Genomic DNA, 24266 nt, shown 5'->3' on the forward strand with positions numbered 1-24266 from the left:
CGTTGCCTAATTAATGTACATTCATAAAAACGTAAAAAACGTCAAATGTTTATTTCTTATTCGGTCCACAGTCACTTGTTGTCAGTTTTTTGTATTTTTCACAAAGTAAAATTCATGCCATCACTTCACAAATGTGCACTTTGATACTACCTATCTACCACAGCAAACCGCTTTTCAATCTAAGGTCATCGAGCTGAGATATTTAGTGGTACATATAAAACGGGACACACTATATAACAATATACCCAATGCAAGAACTTACGTACGTACTGTATAGTTTTACTGTATAGGAACTTAACATAATATGAACCTTATTCTATCGTGTAGGAACTAACATAATATGTATTTTTTACCTGCTTGGAACTTATGAATACATTCGCCCGAATATATGATTAAAATAGTAGACTATTATACAAATACACCAGGGTTCGGGATACTTTTCTTGTGAATGAGCCATTTTTAAAAAGTATTACAAAACTATGATTTATTAAGAGCCGCAATGGTAAAGATAAAAAACATATATCATAGCACAAAAAACGACTAGGTAATATATTTTACTAACCAATTTCATTGGGAATATTGGAAGGCATTAAAAACATAATATTACGACAAATATTATTTTACGTATCATTGTGGGTGGTGGGTCTATAGGTCTCTAGAATGTCTAAATATTGATGCATTTTCAAAAGAGCCACAGATTGCATGTTAAGGAGCCGCTGCAGATTCCAACCCCTACTATAGTATGAATTATCCAAGGTTATAAATCAATAATTTTTACATGCAATAGCAATGTAAAACTAACAAATTATATACATATAAACATATTATTATGATCATTTTAAGACTAGTTGGAATTCTCTACATTTTGAAGTTCTAATGTAATGTTCTAATGAACCTTCGTATAGACACGTGATACCTATAACTTATAGGACTTCATCGGCATAAAACAAAATTGCAATCGTGAATACTAGCCACTATACAATTATATACAATTTTGTAAAAGTTCTATATTTTTATAGTTGCAGTTTGCAATGATTTTCGAAGAAAATTATTTAAAAATTTAGAATTTTTAGCAGGTATACCTACTTTTGTGTCTATACTAAACTCCTTAAAGTCAAGTGTTTCAATATAGTAAAATACAGAATATTTTCACTGTTAAAAGTCAGTTTAATAAAGTCACTTTAAAAAATCTACTAAACATTAGTAGCGACTAACAAGGAAAAATGTTTAATGTATTAACACTCTTGAAATAAAGTAGGGGTTTTAATTATCAAACTATAACAATTGTTACATAATTTTATTATTGTTGAAAACTACATAAAAATAGCTAAAATTAAAAAAAAAAGTAGGGGTTCCCCGATAAAACTGGACACAAAAAAGTGTTCCGCGGATAAAAAAGTTTAAGAAACGCTGGTATACACTATAGGTACACATTTTTGTAAAACCATTTTTCGTATTTCAAATTTTCAAACGCTACAGTGCTACACTAATGTCGTTGATAAGCAATAAGCGTAGACATAAGAGTAAAATATTGTTCAAAATGTTCAAATGTTTTCTATATTTTGTTGGAACTTGGAAACAGATTGATATAGGTACATAAATATTACATTTTTATACAATAATAAATATGAAGTTTTTCATATTAGTAATTCACATAAATAATTTCAGTAACAGCGTTATTTAGTATGTTATATGTAATATTAAGTTTGAGTCACATCAACATATGTTATATTCATATTGGAGCCAGTGAGAATTTTTTTTTTTTTTTTGAAAATGGATTACAGCATATTAGTCATATCAATGGGCATTAGCCATTAAGTATCTGTATCCCCAGAAAATAGAAAAATTTTCGGCAGCTAATTTTTGTAGCTCAGTCTGAGGAAAAATTTCTTGTATACCTCCTTCTTTCATCTCTTGATTTGTCATTCATTTGTTACTTCTTGTAAAATTAATTCATTAGGTTATTTCATATAATTTTTTTTGAGTGCAACCCCCTGTCAGACTGATGTTCAAAATCAATAAATTATATCTATAACTTAGATAATTAAATCATAAAGTACATCATGGGCGTTCTTACAGGGTGATATGGGGGATAGATCCCCCCAAATGTTCTTTATTTTCTTACATATTAGCATTGATTATAAATACTATAGATTGCTCACTAGCTGATTTTTCGACTGTGTCAAAAAAAATTCTCAATAGATGGCGATAAGACATCAAATCGTTGATATTAGTAATACACGTTTTGTCTAATTTTGCTAACCCTTGAGGCTTTTTATGAAAAACCATTTTTTTCATCCCCTCCATTTAAATATCCCGAGAACGCCTCTGAAGTACATAATTGAAAATATAAATAAGAATTTATATGTTGATTTATGTTTTATGTATTAGAAATGGAACATAATTGATGATGATGGTAGACATCTAAAATTAGTAAAATTATAACGATGTATGTGAACATTTTTATGATAAATTGTATGGTTATACTTTTAAGTTGTAACATTGATATATAATACCTATATTAGGAACTTACATTTTTTCAATTTCAATGAAAAATTGGATAAATTCATACTTGGTGTCATATCCATTGTCATCTGTATCAACTCTAGTACTACTCACAATACACATACAATAATATATTTAATGTCAAATAAAAAAATTGGAAAACAAACAATGTAAAAAATTAAATGTATTTATTTGTTTTGTATTAATTAATCAACTGTATAAAAACATATTAATTAGGTAGTAGGTATACCTATTTATATAATGCATATCTACATGTACATAATGCACACACAATAATTGTCTTATAGTAAAATATTGCTTAGATTTCGATTACATCAATGTCTACTAAATATAACAAACTATGATATCAGTAAATTTAATGTATTGCTTTATTTATACAGTTTGTTGTTTATTTGTCAAAAATTAAATAAGATAGTAAAAAATTATTGAAAAAAAATACAGAAGGTAATTAAAAATTTAATTTATCTTTTAAATAATATAAAACATAAATCATATAATAATACATTAAAAACTTATCATTTAAATAAATTAAACATATACGTTTTTTATACTAACAATTAAAATATTAGCAAAGGAATATTTTTCCAAAGTGATGGGCACAATAAAATTTCAATAATAATAGAAAATAAAACAAAGAAACATGTAAATTAAATTTTGGTAACGTAACTTATTGCACACATGGTTAATTATATCATTGTCAAATTCTTCTGATTAAAACAGATATTAATTAAATGGTTCAAAAACTATTATTAAGATTTTCAAGTTTGGTAAACATTTTATGGTAAGTAGGCAGAATACATATGAATAATATAACATAGAAATATAATAATTAAGTACAATCAATTGAAATAGAAGACAGCCAGCCCATCACTGTGTATTATATTATTAAGTACACGGCATTCTAAAAGAATAACCAATACCGAACACTGATAGAATTTGAAAAAAAAATGAGTTTTTTAACAATAAAACCCTGTACTACAAATAATTGGAGATTTATAATTATTATATTTATTATTTACATACATAATGTTAATTCTATTTTAAGATCACAGTATTCAGACTGTTCTGAATTTATGTTTTAAATATAATTTTCTTTATACTTAAAAAATTTTAAAATTAGAAAAATATACCTATCTACAAATTACAATTCTAAAATTTTTAGATTTCAGTTTAATCTAATAATAGAATAGAGGTAAAAATTACCTAAAATGTCATAAAAACAAAATTGTGTAGGTTTGGTACACAAAATTTCACATTATATTAAATATTTCTAAATATTTACAGAAATTATAATAACTTCTTAGATAAATATTACAGATAAAAACTTAGAAATACTTTCACAGACGTTTATATAATAATAATAATAATAATAAAAATAATAACTATTAATGATCACCCCTTAATAACTCCATTAAAAGATTGAAGCTTTGTCCTTCTCCTTCTTTACTCTTAATTGATAACATTTCTTTTCCGACCTAATAACAAACCATACAAATAAATATAAATTTAATACAACTACTAAGCTTACTAGTTACTAATTAATATAAAGTTAGGTTAAGGATGTATAATTAAAAAAATATTAAGCTAACAATTTTAATATTTGAAAGCTAATCTCATCTCACCATTAATCCAATTTCATAGGATAGCTACATAAAATGATTTAATTGTATTTGAATGTTTAAATACATGCTCACATTCACACAATTTTACTTAAATCAGAGGTATTTCAACTTTTTCATCCCATGGATATTTTTTTTCCTCTCAATAATTAAGTAACTCCCAAAAGATTAATGACATGAGAGTAATAACGTTTATAATACAAATAACCGCAATATTCAACTGGTCATCTGAACGTAGCATGTGTAGGTAGCAATAGGTAGCATTATTTATTTTTATAGTATATATTAGTTATATTTTAGTTTACTACCAACAGGATACTATTTGATACCACGGTTCTTTTGATTGACATTTGAACCAATCATTTAAACCTGACATACAGTTGAAATACCTCTGACTTAAAACCATTTAATAGTTTGTCATATTTACCTGACAAGTACGTTGTAAATCAGGTATTCTTAACAACAATTCTCCAAATTTGGATGGCATTTCTGGATAATGTGTCAAAGTATACTGTTGCAAAGCATGTAATGCTTTTTCCTGAGATGCACGAACTTTTTCTGGTTCTTTCAAATCATTTGTATCTGAAATCACAATATTAATATAATTAAATATATTCATTTGTAAATCACATATGTCACATATATTAAAGGTTTAACTTTTTTAAGTATGATTCAAAAATCAAACTTAACTCATTATATGTTACCTGATGATAATAGTACAATGACTTTCATGGCTACATATTCATAACGATCTACTCTCAAACGTCTCAAGTGCTGAGTGAAATTCAACATGCGCTCAATACAAGGTGCTAAACCTAATTCTCTTGCTTGATCTAAAGAAATAGACTTGCCCAGACTAACACGTATTTCTCCAGGGCTGCTAACTGATCGATAACAACAACTGAATAACAATAGCTCACACCAGGCATTTATCAATAACGATATCTGATCATCAATCTAAAGACAACATTTTAAGTAATTAATTATGATAGTCCTCACATGAATAGTTGAAATATATATATATTTATATTATTACCGAAATATTTTTAAATAAGGGTAATGATTTACACCATTTGACTATTTTGTATAGCCGATGATCAGCAATATTGCATAAATTGGAAAGAAAATCTGTTCCTGAATTCTCAGCCATTAAGCGACTCTTTGCTAATTCTTTGGCACCACCACAATGGTTCATAGAACTTCCACTAGCATTTGATGATTCAAATGATCCTTCGTTATAAGTCCATAAATGTTCCACTTCCATTATTTCCTAAAACAATTTTATAAATATTAAATAATTAATTAAAAATCAAAAATTAAATTTATAGTAAATATTTTTATTTTTATTAACCACAAAATTAATTTTATTTTTATAAAACATGTGAAATCTTTAGGAAATTGTATAGCATGCTGCAGTAACATTATTTATGCAATCTGCATAAGTTAATTTTATGTATGAATCAAATTTAAGAATATATAATAATTTTAAGATGCTATTTCTTATTGGTAACTGATAATATTTATATTTTGTGATGTTTATATATTACTTACTTGCAATAATTGAGGGATCAGTCTGGCTGTTTCTTGGGGTGGGGACCTGCATGCTCGCTCTTCCTGCTTGACTTTATTGTCTACAGAATTAGTGCTCATTCCAGAGTGCTGCCCACTATGCTGTGGTTGCATATTGGAAGGCGGTATGGTGTAAGTAAATGGATAGGTACTACGCCCACCTCTTGTTCTGTCAACTCTGATTGCTTCTAGTTTCATACCCATGTTTAAGCACTTGTCAAAACGGCAAGCTGGACACTTCTTGCGTGTAGCTATTGTGATCAAACATGCTGAACCATGTAGACACACATAGTTCTTGTGATTTTGTACAGTGCGCTTGAAAAATCCTTTGCAACTCTCACATGAAAATATGCCATAATGAAAACCAGAAATTTTATCACCACAAATAGGACAGGGACTAGAAAAAAAATTAAGACATTTTTTTGTATTAATATTATTGTATAATTCATTCTACAAACGTTATACATACCTATTAATCAGTTGTTGTCTTGAAATACCCGAGGTTATACCATGCTGTTGACCAATGTCAGACATTGACAATTTCTCTTCATAGCCATTGGTTTCCTCTGCCACAGTATATTCATGAAAATTTCTTTGTATGTGCCTTGGCTGAATTGGTGATTGTGTTGGGGAAAAATGTGTAGGTGAAACAGACAGCGAGGAATAACTGTAAATAAAATATGTAAATTTATAATTTTCAATAGTAAAAACATTACAAGTGTACAACTTATAGCTACATTATACAAGAAAAATACCAACACTTATGGATTTACGATTTTACCTTTGACTATAACAAGAACTATGCTGTGATCCACCATATTGCGAAGCATCGCTATTATTCCTCGACAATGACGACGGTGTGAATGTGGACGGGGACGAAAACCCCGAGGATGACGGAGGATTATGTCTGGAAGTGATTGGTGACTGTGCAGGAGAACAACAAGAGTGTATGGCCGAATCAGGACTTTGAGTCGGAGGAATGTGTGATGTCTGTTTGATTCCATTTGTTCTATGTTGAAGTAACGGGCTGTAACCGCCACCTAGCAATTTATCAACAAGTAACGGAATGTCGTTGTTCGACGAAGTTACTTTGCTCTTGACATGCTCCATCACTCGGTCAACCTGTAAAAAAAAGGAAACATAAAGAAGATATCCAATATAAACTTTGACGAGCTTTAAATAAGAAACACTCACCAAGTTATTATCATTATAAATAATTCGTTTAACTGGAGACGATTGTTGGTGATTTACATTTTCATTTCGCGGTAGTAAATAATTTTGATTCGCTGTCTGTACATCCACTGTCCTATCTTCTTCCTGAAAATCAGTTAGGTTAATGAATATGTTTATCCAAGTTCATTTTATAATAATTAGAAAGTCGCAGTTACTTGTTTCATTTCCGAATCGGAAAGTTCTCCTTCCCAGGACATTGGCCGGGGCATGTTTTCTTCGACCGCTCTCATTTTTTTACTTCTCATAGTAACTCCTGAGAAGTCGATCTTACTTACTTCCCGATCGCATTCAGAACCGACTTCGTCGATGATGTCATCTTTTATTTCGGTCATTGTGCCGTCCTTGTCGTGAGGTTCCTCTGTGAGTGGAAAGTCAAAACACGTTATCAAAATTCTTATATAATGTTATAATTTGTAATGTATTATAATATTAGCATTAATGTGTATTATGTATTTTTTAATTCAATTCATTTTGACTTAACTAACTATAACGGTTAATTCACATTTTATTATATTAAACAAATTATCAATATTATGTAAAATTAAAAATTTAAATTTGTGATAAATTTAAATATATAATAATGCACTATTACGCATTTATACATAAAATAATTCATGTAGGTATTAATTAAGAACTGTTATTCTATATGTATTAACTACCAAGAGAAACTTTGTATAATCCATACATTAGTCATTAATGAATATATAAATATATTTAAGAATTCTACAGAATAACGCGTATTATAATCATTGCAATATATTATTTTAATTTATAACCAATGGCTAACGCTACATTGGTAGGCATTGTAGGCAATAGGTATTATATAGACATTGCATATTATTATATAGGTATAACTCTCCGAGCACTTAATTTTATCGAGTAGCGTGTAATCATTTTTGGAACAATTATTATAACTAAGTTTCAATGTAAAATATTATGTCCTAATAAGCGATTATGATGGTTATTATTATATTAGTATAGGTATCCATTTGAAATTTTAATATAGGTAGTACAATATACAATATTTTTACCATAACAATAAACAGAATATTATACAGGTGTATACATTTTATAATGAGAATAGCAAATATAACATATTATAATTCAATGCGTTTTTCTTACATTTATAAATATTTTACATTTTATATTTTAATAATCTATACACATTACACACTCCATGCATTGATGTTCAGTGGAATTGAGACAAATACAATTTACGATTTGTAATTGTACGAATATGACTCCAGTAATTTCATAGAATTTTGTCGATGAGTCAATAGATTTTTTAATCTTAGTATGATACATTTTGTAATGAGTAGCATACACATTTATGTTTCGTAACAAGAATTCATCAAAAAAGTTTTTTGAGACAAAAATTGCTAACGAAATCTTACACCATCTACTCGGAAATGGTTTTTAAGTAAAATAGGCCATACGCTATTCATGCTTGTGGTCAATCGAATTATAATTACGTTACATTAAGATATACTACAAATCGATCAAATTGTAATTAGGTACGTATAATTTGAAAAACTTTTTCCCCTTCAACATTTTAAGTCAAATCACACCTCGTTTAGGTATAATAGGTAAATAGGTAAATAATACCAAGGTAATTAATACATATATATATATAATTTTTTTTTATTATAAATAAACAATAATCTGAAAATTACATAATTATATGTTTTACGTATGATACGCTATATCGTATTCGTATATGCGATTAATCGTTATAGTTTAGCCCGCTCGAGAAAAAGGACAGAATTAACGTTTATAATGATTAATAATTATATATACTGGAGATAATTAATAAACTTGATTTTGTTACTGTTAATTTATAAGGTTTCTGAGTCAATGCGTCGACGGAAAGCTTATCCGAAAAGATTTCTTGGAATATTATATGTGTTGAGTTCTTTAATGAGATGATTTAGATGATTAGTTTAGTGGAGTCAAAAAGGCTAGATATATAGAGTGGATGTTATTTTAGATAATATTATATTATGTTTATATGCACTAAGCGAGGCACTATAGTTATACTTTGTACACAACCAACTTGTTTTTAAAATTGAATATTCCATTTTTATTAAAAATAAAATAGAGGTCCTTTTACTTAAGCTATTTAGTAGCTATACTCTATAATACGATGACGATTATCAGCTACAGGCCGTATGAATACAAACCGATAAAACTAAAATACAGTAATAATATAAAATATATAACACGGCGTAAAGTATACGTCATAGTAAACGATTAGGACACCTCACATCAATACATTTTTTGTAAAAACCGAAAAAAAACCATTCAGACTAAGGTAACAGTTTAGAAATCACATTTTTAAACAATATAAACGACAATATTTTGTGTGTCATAGCGGTTTTTTTTAAAAATAAATTATTAATATAAAAAGCTATTGAAAAACATTAAGAAAAACCGATTTTATAACAATAATAACTTTTATATGTATTAATCGTGATATTGAATTAATTAAAATGAAAAGAGAAAAATGCTACGAAACATGCAAGTATTATTGTCATTTTTATGGTGTATAAATTTGATTTTTTTTTACGACTATCGCTTAATTATTATAGAAGACCTAGTTCGATTTCAAGCAAAACGCTTTTCTTCTATACCTACTTATGATATAATATTATAATCCCGTTACGATGTAACAACCCCAACGATTATGGTATTTACACTGGATTAAGAATTAAGATAGATTACCTATACCTACTAAAAACTACGATTTAAAATTAAAAATAGAAATTGCCTATACCGTGCCCCTTAAAAACGCGATTTTATATAATAAAATTAGGGTTGAGGACTTCTAGTTTTTTCATATTTTTTAAGAAAGATTTTAGAAAATTTCTAGTGATCAATAAATGAATTTCATAACACTAGGAGATTAAATTTAAAATTTTATTCGGCATATTTTTGCATATTTTGTCATTATTGCATACATATAAATGCATAATTGGGAATATTAGAAAAATTAAGAACATATTTGGCAATTTTCGAAATAAGTTTTTAAAATTAGCTTAGACCAAAAAGAACAATATGGTTAATTTTCCATTTAAAAATAATATTTACATTATCGGTTAGGTAATTTACTATCTGATATGTATATGGGAAGTGAACTTTAGTTTCCGTCATTATATTATTTTGGCGGGTACTCGTTTTATTCTCAAACTCTTTTAGCAATATATTTTTTTTTCATTTTCAAATATTCCAAAGGAAAAACAATCATTGGCTTTTCGTTTAAAAAATTATACGTGTCGGAATTTATATAGTGATTCTCTATTCAAACATTATAATTAGACTATATATAAATAATAATAAATAAAATATTTTTTTTTTGAGGCACGTTTTAAGCGCGCACATTCCTTGATTTTTAAGTGCACAAGTGCATGCGTATTTTTAGATTTTTAAGTACTAGAAGTCGTCAACCCCTGTATATAATAATATAAGTAAATAACAAAAAATAATAATATATAATACGCGCACTGCAGCGCAGTATACACACACCTTTTATCGTGGTGATCTGCGCGTTGGGCTGCAGACGAGGAGCGATCAGATTGATGGACGTGACGGTGACCGGACCGGAAGATACCTGCACGCTGTGGCCCCACATCCTGGTGTCGCCGTCGGCCATGGTCTCAGAACAGTGGCCGCCGCGGTGACGGACGGAGGATTGGCATCGCGGCGTCTCGCGAACACCGAAAAGACGACGACGCCGATGCGCCTATGCGTACTGTACGGCGGTTGTCGTCGGGCGCGCCGGGTCGCTGCGTGTACTACGTGACCGCGTAAAACCGTTGGCATTCGACATAGTCCCGGTGACGACGGATGTGGGCACTAAGGTGATCGGCGGGGGCGCACGCCATGTCGCTATCGTCTCGCGGGGCACGCCGATACGGTACGTTTATCAGATCGTTGCTGTCGACGACGGCGCGTCCTCTGCGTGCTGAAATCCAAATATTCAAACTTTATTATACTTAGGTACAGTTAGGTATATATAATATGTATCATGTGTATGTATATTATAATAAGAATGCGGCGATAGTTGTCTAAGTGTATATTATGTAATATTCTATATGTATATATTATATGATGTGTATAACGAGGCCATTTTTTTTTTTGGCAGTGGGGGGGAGGGATAAACGACGAATCGACGAGTGTATTATAACCTCATGCCATCGTGATCTATTTATTTTTATATCTTATTTTGTGTCATTATATAGGTACCGCGACGACGGGCCAAACTCTAAAATAAGAGCGATGACTTATATAATATTACAATAGTATATATTCGCATCATATATAAACTCGAATATAAACTTATAAAAAACACGACTTAAATTCTAAGATAAATTATATTAGGTGTATGTTATATAAATGGTCAATAAGATATAAAATTTCAAAAGTGTGTCCTCGTCATTGGCAACACGATTTAAAAACTGTATATTTAAAGGAGAATAATGTAAATGAAGAATAAACAAACCTTAAAGGAATAGAGAATCTGATTTGGAACAGTCAACAAGACTTAGATGTATATAGCTTTTTATATACATATACTTACAAGCGGTAAATAGAGCCCCGGCTATAGGGAAAAAGAGCAAATACAAATACACGCAGTTATAGCAACAACATTAGAATGCAGTGCTACTAAATTATTTTAAATTTGTATATATAGGTACATTTTTATTAATTATTCAACATTTTTTTTAAATTTATATACAAATATAATATTTTATAATAAGTCATACAACATGTCAACCTATATATTATGAGTCATAATTTATGACTATATTTAATTATGTAAATCATAATAAAAACGAATAATGTATTTTGTGGTACGGAGCTTTTTTCTCCGAAGATATTTTTCCTAAATTCCTACAATAGCTATAGACTTATAATGTAAGTACCTAGTGTATAATTACTGTATACATAATATATATACCTACCAAATTATATTTTGTAAGATAAAATCCAGTTCGTTTGTACCTATACAGATATGGCTCGAATATATAAAGTTGAATAACGTTGCATATCACATAATATATATAATATACAGTCATATATACAGATATATTATGTGTCACAATAATATGGGTATTATCGCAATTTTTTATAATTTACTGGCCGTATTCTAGGTTAAATTATAAAAATTAATACATCTTTCTATCATTTTTCATTTTGTTTCATATATTATATAATATTATATTATAATATAATAATATGACTATTATTATTATTATATATTATATGTAATAATATATAATACAAAATTATAATATTTATGATGAATAATTGTATTATTTTCTCTTCTTAATTCTGGTTATATTTTTATTATAAACATTAAAAAGAACGAAAACTACAGATACAACTGAAAATGCTTAGAGGTCGACGTAAATCCAATATTGTTAAGATTTAGTTTCGGATTTAGTATCTGTCTTTACGTGATTGCATAAAAAATATGTTAGTTTACTTTCTTATAGGTACGTCATATTTCTAAAAAACAACAAATAATTCTTAAAATTAGGCAAGATATATAGACACCCTCAGAGACCAAAGGAATCTAATATATTGATGATATAATAATATATTAAATAACTTTTATTGAAAACAGTCCAGTATATAATAGTTATATAGTAGTTATTATTATAGTTTGGTAATCTATATAATATGCACAACGGATAAAGAGAGAGAGAAACATCTAAAATAATATGATAATATATAACACACATAATATTATTAATTTTTACAGATACAATTCGTGTATAGTACCTACCGCCTAAACGATATTTTAATGTATGTACGCGTTTTAAAAACGGAAAAATTCGCCCTCCCCTAAACTCCTCCCACAATCATCGAGAACCCCGTATTACGATATCGAAATAATAATATGCGTATAAAACTGCGTTTGTATGTAATATTTGCAGCAGATGTATAATATACAATGATATCGTAAGGCGTATAAGACTATACGTATATACAAATCGCGCGCACGGCTTATTATATTATATTATTTATTACGTACGTAAAAGTTACCTACACGACCGGGCCACCGGATTATTTGATTTATAATATCTAACATTATATATTTTTATTATACGCGCTTGCACTGGGGGGCACAACATTTTATTATTGCGATCGTACGGGCAGATCGCGGAGAGAAACGTTACGTGTTCGGCCGAGTAACCGCGCCGGACGGCTACCATATAACATAACGTTGTGGTATATACCTATGTACGCGATAAGTTATTGCTCGTGTGCAGATTGTAAAAAAAAAACGAACGAACGAACGAACGAACGAACGAGCCGAGTGCGGTGAAGCAACGACACGCCGGCGACGAAACCGGTTGTGTGACCTGACGGCCGAGTGAAATGGCCACAATGCGCGCGCGAACGATCGAGGAATGGTCGACGGCGACGATGGCTGCAACGCAGTTCGAAGGGGTTATTGATGTCTTGGTTGCATTGTTTATAATTGGTAGTAGTATGAGCAACAGCAGCTGCAGCGACACACAGAGTGTATATTTGTTTTATCCCGACACGATACTAATTTTATATTCTCTTGCGCGCCTCCTGCGATAATAATATTATATAATATTGTTGTATCGTATAACATGATAAATAAATCGTCAGCGACGCAAAATATATTATAACACACATAACGATATAACTATTATTAGAGTCCGAATTTGTATGCACCGAAAAATGCATCGAAACGCATCGAAAACCTTCGGCTTGTACGTTCATTATATCGAATAGAGATCAAATTAAGAATATTAGGCGTTTTAATAATGACGGTCGTGGAGAATATTGTTTTGGAACAATACACAATATGTGTTATGAGTTAAGACTATAGTGGCTAACTTTTTGAAATTTTTTTTCTTAAATATTTTGAATTTGAATAGGCACCTCAGACTATAAATAATTTGTAGTTACCGTTCAAGTTTTTATCAACAAGAAAAAAATAGGTTAATTTACAATTTGTAAACAAATGTCAAACAAAATGAAGGGTTTGTTATGAAACATATTATAGCAGTAAAGCATTGTAATTTATAATCAATTGTCACAATATTAGAAATTCCAAACCATATTGTATGCAAATATAAATCAAATACAAATTTAATTTTAATTTAATTTCCCCGCTCCAATACCTCCTAATGATAGCAGTCTTGCAGCAGGCGCGGATCCAAAGGGGGGCATGGGGCCATACCCCCCGTAGACTTTGGTGAATTGGAAAAAAGTCTAATTTGTCAGCTGATAAAATGCATTGTTTTGCCGATATTTAGCGGAATTTTATTCTAGAGGGGGGTCACCGTAAATATGTTCTAGATTCGCGCCTGCCTTGCAGGTAACTCATATGTTTTCTATTGTCATTTAAAGATATTCTCATCATTTTTAATCTAATAATATAATTTATAAGTAATATTAGTTGATTTCTTGTAAAATTATTTGTTATTTTCTGCACCACAATTCTAATAATTGTGTTATAATGTTATAGGACTCACGTCCACAATGAATAAATATAAAAATACATTAATACACACTATAGAAAAACGTATATTCCTACTACAAAGTTATTCGAAGAAAACTCAGCATATATTATACGTATTACATGTATCCTAAGCCCTTTAATGATACCTATAATAGATAAAAAATGAAACTGCACCTTTTTTGTTACCTTTGGTCAGCCTAAATAATAATAATTCATAATATCATAATATAATATTTTTATTCTATTACATATTAAAAAACAATGGTGGCGATAACCGCATTTAAAACATTTATACTTAAAAGTTTGAAGTGTCGTTGCTCCATATCATATGACGTACACACCGTGTAACCATAACAATAATATACCTATACATTTAACAAGCTAATATTAAATCATACGACGGTATGCATGTGTAATATGTTGACTAGGTCGATTAAAGTTAACAAAAAAATGTTACGTCAATATATGTAATAGATAATTTAAATTATGTTTACTTAATAACATCAACTGACTCATTGCTCAATTCATATTCAGTGTAGCCGGTATACCGCCTAAACGGGAATTCGGTATTTTTTTCGAAAATGTTTTTATTACAAAATTTGTCAATTCGATTTTACTAATGATCGAGCGTGCTCGTTTGATTAAAAGTGCACGGCGAGCATGTAAAAAACGATCAGGGCAACGCGGCGATATTCGACGAATTAAACACTCGTCGTAATCATCGAATCCAGTGAGAGGAATATTATAACACGAAACTCAAACATAAAATATAATATCGTATGTATAATGTACGTATTATTATGCTCTGCTGCAGTATCTGACTTGTACGTTGCGGTCCCCGTCGGCCGTTGGCAACTCTCTTCGTTGCGCAACAAGTTCCAATTTCACGCGGGGCATTTTTTTTTTTTTTTTTTAATTTTAAATGTTATTATTAATACCACTGCGTCGGGACGGCTGTGCAGTTTATTTTATTACACCGCACGACGCGTTATACCATAATATAGAATGTAAAATAATAAATAACGGCAATTCGAATACAGTTTACGGTTTGACCGTGGTCACATAATAATATTATGTACACGCATTCCAAGAGAAATATACGCCCTTTCCGTTTCCTTTGTACGCAGTTTATGCGATCTGGTTCGATGTAGACACGATGAGATTTTGCTATTCGAGATATTGATCACTTTACCTATTCTAGTCAGATAAAAGAAGAGACGCGTCCCGCAATACATTACACTGTAATTCGTCCGTAATCTGTATCAATAGAACCAGCACAATTTGTTAAATACACATAATTATTATTACAGTTATACTTACATAAAAATAAATAAAATGTTTGTTAAAATTTTAAAACAGGAATTATAGAATAAAATGATACTCTACTCTTATATAGTTATATCCGCGGAAGTATAGCGACTATATGGAACTGGAAATAGACTCGGAAGAAGCAGACGAAAACGGGGATGTAAATATTCTCGAAGCAACGATTCACCTAGTCGACTACAAAATTGGAATGATGGACTTGATATGATTTCATATGGGCTTTCTAATAGCTAAAATCACATTAAGGATTAAGCAGTCGGCTATATTATAGTGCTATGATTAAGTACTTGGGCTTTGCGTGATTGTGTATAATATATGTAGACGAGGTCGTGTATACAAACACACAAATCAAATTGCTGATTATATCATTTTGGCAATTATTTTTTTAAAATTAATTTTACAGTAATATTAATCATAAGATAATATTGTTATCTTATATAACACGTGTTTTACTTTCGTACATTATACATTTATTTTACTATTTAGCTTACCTACACATAGGTCAATAGTACTCAATACTGATAATAAGTCTACTACAATAACAACATAATATAATATACATATTATACATTACGTTATACAAATCAACAAATCTATAACTAAATAATAAACGATATACACAACTATTGCATAACAAGTAAAAAAAAGTACACGAGAGCATTATTTATGGGTCGTCGTACGCGATTAACAACAATAATAAATAATAATATCATAAATCATTAATTAGCGCGTTGACGAAACCATAATTTCTAATTTGCAAACGGTAGGTACCCGAAGATACTCAATACATATTCAATATTTTTATTTTTTTAGCTTTACACATTTTATAGGGCATAATCAACGTATTATGACGTTGAGATACAGCCGAGTTTAGCATTGTTCAGCCACTCAAAAGGTATGCAAATATAGCCAATATAGACCGTAGCATATTTTAGGGGGTCCATGGGGTCCGTGCCCCCCCATTCACCGTATTTTATACTAATTATTATTGAGAGTATTAAGCTCTGGTTTCCTACAACCAGGGCTTTAGCCTCTTTAGGCTCTCTGTACGCTCCATGTACGCTAATTTGAACTTTTTGTTTGTGCCTCCCTCCCCCTCGCACTCGTAAGACATTTCTAAATACGCCCCCGAATATAGGTTACTATTGTTTATAATCTCTACGGTTGTAGTACGTAAACACGTATAATATTGCTTAACCGAATTTATTGGATTTTCGACGACGAAAATCAAAACCAGTACAATTATTCAATACCTAAGAATATGAATTAATATATCTGTTTAGCTATATATACTATGACTGATGGTATTTCGACTTTAGTAAAAATTTCAAAAGCTCCCTACACAAGCCCGCGCGTGGAGCAAAAAAGATACGTAGTATAATATGTGTAATCGCGTGAAGAATCGTTGTTTAACGAACTGGTAGACTGCGGGTAAGTATAGGTATTTTTTGAACGCGTTTCGCTAGGACTGGAAAGCATTATTGTGATATTCTCGGCGCTCCTCCCACTCGCGGAAAAACGCAAACGCTTTTCTCGTTTTCCAGCGGCAGACGTATCGTCACCGCCGCACACTTTCGCACGGACACGAACGCGACACCGTTCGAGCGACGGTTTTTTTTTTTTTTTTAGAGGACACGGGCGCCGCGAGGTTGTTTATTTTTATAAATCGACGAGAGGACGTCGTCGGCGGCAGACGTTACAAAACTATAACTATACTCGCGTCGACCGTGCGCGCGCTGGCGAGCGTGTGGTGGAGCGCGGGCGACGTTGCCGCGCAGTTCGTCGGACTCTCAAAATTCAACCTTGCCAAGGTCAGGCACGGACGCGTGCGCGCGCACCCGCTCGTTTATTATAATATTATTATTATGTGTGCGCGAGTGACCGTCATCCTGCGTTCCCTTCGTTGCATTTTTTTTTTTTTATTATTATTATTATTATTTACTATTATCGTATTTATCGCTATAGGTATTAGGTACTATACTGTTTAGTCAATTTTACTATTATCTATACCGAACACGCGGTGTGTTGACAAACGCGAATGTGCGTCTACACCGCGGCACTGTTGCTGCACGCTGGAGCGAAAGATAATATAAAATAATATAATATTCTTCATTTAATAAACACCGCACGTCTTTATCAATCTATAATACGTTGTAATAAAATCACGTGGGGAATCGGGGTACTTGAGCAGTTGAGCGCAGTCCGTGTTTTTTGGCGAACTCCGACGCGCAAGTCGAAGTTGAAAATGTGCAGTGCGAATTTAACTCTACAGTGTAGTATGCGTGTACGTTGACGTGCTAATACTGCAACTGGCAAATAAATTCAAAAGGTACGTATAAATTACGTATAATAAGTTCATCCGTTCACGCGCATCATGACTTAAAACGACAATGTGCAATGAAGGTGTTTTCCTTTAATAGCGAGAGTCCGAGCAAAAAGGATAACGACGAGTTCAACATTGAAAACAGGACCGGAGGCGAGATTCTCCCAATTTTATAAATCTCTCAATAATACAAATTAAAACACGCCCGATATAATACGAATTTACATTTAAAAAAATGCGAGCTGCTCGCTCGACGAACGAGCGCATTATCGTTTTTCAAGTACGCATTGTATAGTCAAATTATAATATGATAAATTAAAGGGAAATTAGGTCCGTAAACACGCGGGCTGTGTAGACAACCGTTCTGGTGACTACATGAAGTCGTTTTATATCTGGTAAATGGATTGGCAACGAAGGTCTCAATTAAAAATCCGTAAAAGTTACGTACAGTTTAAAATTTAAATTAGTATATACGCGTCGTTATTATCAAACAACAATTTGATGCGACAATACCTAACGATACGCGTTTTTCGTAATAATATTTGTGTGTCATCAGTGGCGTAGCGAACTTTAATTCATATGGAAGCCAAACAATTATTTATGAGTTATGACCCACCCCACCCTACTCCAAGCGGTGTATATGATACTCAAATGCTTAAATAGGAGGGGGTATCACTCAAAATAAAGTCAAATCTCAAACCTCCCCCCCTCAAAAAAAAAAAAAACGTTAAGTTCAATAATGCATTCTTTCTATTATAAATAAAAAATAAAAATAATGATATTATATAATACTTATATCTTTTTATATCTGTTTATACTTGTAACCATGGTAATGTTAAAATATAATAATTCAACTATACTTATTATATAAAATTATCAAACAAATATTTATAAATATTAAACAAACACTAATTTCTTGCATTATACTTACTACTCATGACTCATCTATTCTTCATAGAAACAAACACATAAAAAAATACCAAACTTGGTGGTATTAATATATAAAATTACTAAACTAACTATAACACATTTTTCTCAGGAACTTTTTAATTATTTAAACATTAATTCTTTTGTCAATAGATCAGATGTTAACGCAAACTTATTAATAGCCTCATTGTAATCGATAGTTATATCTTTTTCAGTACTTAAAAGTACTAAGCTTTCAAGTCTATTCTGGCCAACTGTAGATCGAAGACGTGTTTTTATAAGTTTCACCTTGAAATAATATAAAAATGTAAAATATAAGTTAGAACATTATCAAGAATGTAATTTTGTAGAAAAAATATTTAAAATTTGTATATTACCTTTGAAAAACTACGTTCAGCTGATGCTGATGACGCAGGAATAGTTCCAAGTGATTTATATGCAGTATATAAATTTGGAAATGCTGTTATTAAATCATGGCTTGATAATATATGAAGTATTTTTTCAACGTTCACATTTTCATTCTTACTTTCTTCATCTTCGCTCTCACTTTTTTCAGTATAAGTATTTTCAGAATCATTCTCATCTTCATGGGTATTTAAAGTGCTTGTACTATTGTGTAGTTGCTTTGGTTCTAATCCATCAATTAGTTCATTTAAGCTACTACTAAAAGCTAAATATTCTACTTTTAGTTTATTTAAATCAATACTTTTAATCCATTTTGATACACTTTGAAATGCATCATCAGGTAAACTTTTACCACCACATTTTCTGTAAGACATAAGACGTTCTGGAGATAGGAGGCTCAAATCTATCATAACCTCACGAGAGTCCTTAAATCTAGAATCAAGTGAATTTATAATGATATCTAATACTTTATAATATACATCCCGTTTAAAAATATCTAAGCTTGATGGAGAAATGTCATCACCTGATAACTCTCCAGGCATAACTTTTTTTTTTCTGCTCCTTATTTTTTTGAAGTCTTGTTCTAATAATTTATGATCAAATGCAAATTGTTTGGCTTCATTTAATATTTTTTCAAGTGCATTATTGTCAAGTCTAAGGTCTTCTAATCGTTTTTTCGCAATATCGACCAATTTTATAGCTTGTATAAAATCAATTGATTTGGACTGTAGATAATTTGATAATGGAGTAGTTATGGCAAAAATTTGTCTTATAAAAACCATGGTAGATACAAAATTATAAGAAGACATTCTCAAAATTAAACTCTTGGCAGTTGAAGAAGTATCTCTGTCAGAATCATTTGCAGTAGCAATGAAATTTAGTGCTTTTAGTAGAGCTGCATATTTTTCATAAACTACCACAATCACTCTGTCGTGAGAAGTCCATCTAGTGTTTGAAAAACGTTTTAAGCGTCTTATACGTTGCGTTGGATATAATTGTTGTTGACACTCAATAAAACTAGCAGTCCTCTTCCTTGCTCGCATGAATTCAACCAATGCTCTAATATCTCCAAAAAAAACTTTAGTTACCATGCAACAATCACAAGTGTCAACTATTACCAAATTTAGCAAATGTGCAGAACACCAAACATACAATGCATTGGGATTTTCATTCTGTATGAACGTTTTCAACCCTGAATATTTACCCTGCATTGAAGCCGCACCATCATACGCCTGAGCACATAATCTTTTTTTCCAGTCAATTTCATACTTCTCAGTGATATTGCAAAATACTTCAAATAAACCATGACCAGTCGAATCTGGTGCAGTCACTAACGCAACCAATCTTTCTTCAATATTCCCTTGTTCATTAACATATCTCATCAAAAATGTAAATTGCTCTTTATTTGATACATCAGTTGTAGTGTCTATGATGACAGAAAATAAATTAGATTTTTTTATATCACGCAAAATCTTTGAACGTACTATTTCTGCTAATATACTTAACATTTTATTCTGACTTTCAGCAGATAAAAAGGTCAACCGGTTACACTTTTTAGTATTAATTTTTTGCAAATGTGCATTTAAAGGTGCATGATATTTTCCCAATAACTTAAGGAGTTCTAAGAAGTTTCCTCTGTTATCTGAATTCACACATTCATTATGACCTCTTATTGCAATATTTTGTCTTGCAATATAAACCAATGTATCTATTATAACTTCCATAATCTTCCGATTTTCAGCTACCTGGCGATTAGCTGATTCTAATAATGTAACATCTATTCGTGTATTAGACATATATAAACCTCGACTTATTTCACTCTGTATGTGTTCAGGTAAAGATTCATGGAGATTAATGGTTTTTGAAATATTTCTAAAATCACATGATCCTGTGGTAGCTAAAAACGAGGTTTTTGCTTTAACTAAACCAAAAAGTTTACATGTCATGCAAAAGAATCTATCTAATGAAGGAGAGTAGGATAACCAAGTTCGTTTACAAAATGTACCATCTTCCAAGCGTTTAAAATAATAATTTTCATGAAAGGATCGAAGATTACCATTACTATCTTTTCTTTTTGGAAATGCATTTAGCTTCAAGTCAAGTGGAGAAGGCTGGCAAGGTCCTAACTCAACAAAATGAGATAAAAGCTGGTAAGATACAATTTCTGGCCAATTGACAGGATCATTTGGAAATATATTCTCCCTAGGCACCATACCTGTTAAAAATCAAATGTAATTTTAAATACAACAAATTGTATAAGCTACTATTAAACTCTTAAGTACCAATTACCAAAACCAAACTAATAATTAATTAAAAATAGCTTCTAGTTAACTAACATAGCAAATGGCATTATTTTATTTAAAAAATTGTACACACTTGTTTTTACTAAACCCATATAAAATAATCTAATTTTTAAAAGAATACCAAACAGAACATTAACAGTAATAACTTAAACGAGAAGAAATTACATCGGTCCTACAAATTATAGGTAATACTGATTTATTAAACATTAAATTAATTTGCCTTAAATAAACTGTTTCAACAATTTCATTAAGCATTGAAAAATGTTATGAAATATTATATATTTAAATTAATAATATAGGTACTTTATGAATTACAGTAAAAAATAATATTATAGTTCTTATATGTAATCAAAATGGTAAAATGTATAAAACAAAACTATATATTCATAAAGATTTAAGTATTATTATTTAAATACAATTTAAATATTTTTAAATAAAAGTATATCAAATATACAAACATAACACTGATAACTGATAACTAATTTAAGTATTTAGGTATATGTAAATTGTATAAATTAATAATTGGAAATTATAAAATAAATATAACAATAATTTAAATATTAAATATACATAGGTATGTTAAAAAAATATTTACTTATTTCATATTCAGAAGGTATTTTTGTATTCGGTTCACATGATTCATTAGTTTCAATTTCTGTTACTGTAAAATTACAATAATGTTGAAATAATTTATTGGTAGGTTCCTTGGGAAAACATTTAAAAAAAACAATTACATACCAATTTCAGATTGTATAGAAGTTTCAATGTTTATCGCACATGTATCAGTTCCTAGTGCTAATTTGAAAATAATAAAATAATTATAATGATAAATTAAATATTAAAGATGTATGTATAATAAAAAAAGAAAAAATATTTACCAATTTCAAATCCAGAAGGTATTTTTGTATTCGGTTCACATGATTCATTAGTTTCAATTTCTGTTACTGTAAAATTACAATAATGTTGAAATAATTTATTGGTAGGTTCCTTGGGAAAACATTTAAAAAAAACAATTACATACCAATTTCAGATTGTATAGAAGTTTCAATGTTTATCGCACATGTATCAGTTCCTAGTGCTAATTTGAAAATAATAAAATAATTATAATGATAAATTTAAATATTAAAGATGTATGTATAATAAAAAAAGAAAAAATATTTACCAATTTCAAATCCAGAAGGTATTTTTGTATGTTTTTCACTAGTTCTAAATGTTTCAATATCTGTAACTGTTAAGTATAAATAAAATTAAATCATTAAAATATTTTAAGCCTACCTACTTAAGAAAATATTTATAAAAAAATCAACACAAACCACACATTTGGACTGTGGATAAATTAATTACAAGTACCTAGATATATAATATATTTTTAACATTGTTTTAATATTTACTTGTTGATAATAATTTAGCTTTATTACTTGATTCAATCGATGCAGAGTTGTTGGTCTTAAAGTATTTAACAATAGACGCTGTTCCATTTACTTTTCTTTTTTTTTTGCAATAGTCTAAATGTCTCGACCAATTAGTGTGATTCATATCACCCTTAATTTTTCCACAAACGCATACTGAAGAGCTCATAATGAAAGTATAAATGACAATTTTTAACACAATTTTAAAAGATAATTAAACAAGTACAAAATGTGCAGAATAATTAAATGATTTTATAGTTAAACTTTTTATTCACACTGAACGTATACGTTTTGTAACGTCAATCACAGACAATGAACGAGTTACGAGTAAACAGTGAACGGTCTTTACAGTCATTACTGCTCTCCAGATAATAAAAATATAATTTGGTGTATTTATCATTTATTTTATTCTATTTATAAATACACCTTATAAAACCACAGAACAACAATATTTCATAAGTCAGTATTGATACATATACGTATATGACCATGATAATGATTTGTGTCCATTATTTGGTAAACTGATTATCAGTTATCTCAGAACTATAAATAAAACCACGGACTACAATATATCAATAGGTATCTTAGTCCGTGAATAACAGTCACCATAACATTATTATTATTATTATTTTATATTCGTGAATTAATGATATAAATCATAATATTATTACAATGCAAGCATAGATAATAAGCACATAATAATTTCTTTATTTATATTTTCATTATTTTCATTCAAGACTAACCGTGTGTGTGGGCTTTATGAGGTCATGAGGTATGACCCACCACCACCCCCCAAAAAACCAGAAGCAATCGCTTCTGAAAAACATGGTTCGCTACGCCACTGTGTGTCATGACGCTCGAAGATACATTCACCACCGCTACCATAACAAACATAATAGATATAACAATATTTTGTATGCACATAAATAATTAATAACACATGAACGATGGTGGCGATGTCGAGGCCCAAAAAGGTTTGACGAAGTGCATACAATAACACAGGTAATGTACTGCAGGTTGTACAGGGCTGTGGATTTTATACACTACTAAAACAACCAATACAAAATTCATTAAAGCTGTAAACATTTAAATAAATATATAAGAAATAGAAATTCTTTAAAA

General features: G+C 30.1%; 2 protein-coding genes across 3 annotated transcripts in view; both read right to left on the bottom strand.

Annotated features, from left to right (window-relative positions):
* Nucleotides 1-2676: 2676 nt before the first annotated feature.
* Nucleotides 2677-24266, bottom strand: part of LOC114131234 (nuclear hormone receptor FTZ-F1 beta) — a 30618-nt gene continuing 9028 nt past the window's right edge. The window contains exons 2-12 of one of the 2 annotated variants that reach the window (XM_050198757.1): nt 10470-10908; nt 7103-7305; nt 6909-7031; nt 6496-6836; nt 6184-6381; nt 5697-6111; nt 5182-5415; nt 4850-5102; nt 4573-4727; nt 4149-4172; nt 2677-4001 (exon numbers count right to left, since the gene is read on the bottom strand). In XM_050198757.1, coding sequence (XP_050054714.1) covers nt 3912-4001; nt 4149-4172; nt 4573-4727; nt 4850-5102; nt 5182-5415; nt 5697-6111; nt 6184-6381; nt 6496-6836; nt 6909-7031; nt 7103-7305; nt 10470-10596 — 2163 coding nt within the window. In that variant the 5' untranslated portion in view covers nt 10597-10908 and the 3' untranslated portion in view covers nt 2677-3911. The remainder of the gene's footprint in view (nt 4002-4148; nt 4173-4572; nt 4728-4849; nt 5103-5181; nt 5416-5696; nt 6112-6183; nt 6382-6495; nt 6837-6908; nt 7032-7102; nt 7306-10469; nt 10909-24266) is intronic. The other variant, XM_050198758.1, reaches the window with a different exon arrangement.
* LOC126554506 (zinc finger MYM-type protein 1-like) lies at nt 19151-20952 on the bottom strand. Its single transcript, XM_050209598.1, has 2 exons — nt 19405-20952; nt 19151-19315 (listed from the first exon to the last, which is right to left on the bottom strand). The coding sequence occupies exons 1-2, from the start codon at nt 20938-20940 to the stop codon at nt 19151-19153; spliced, it is 1701 nt and encodes a 566-aa protein (XP_050065555.1). The 5' UTR covers nt 20941-20952.

The sequence above is a fragment of the Aphis gossypii genome, chromosome 1 (genome assembly GCF_020184175.1).
Source record: "Aphis gossypii isolate Hap1 chromosome 1, ASM2018417v2, whole genome shotgun sequence".
Classification (NCBI taxonomy): Eukaryota; Metazoa; Arthropoda; class Insecta; order Hemiptera; family Aphididae; genus Aphis; species Aphis gossypii.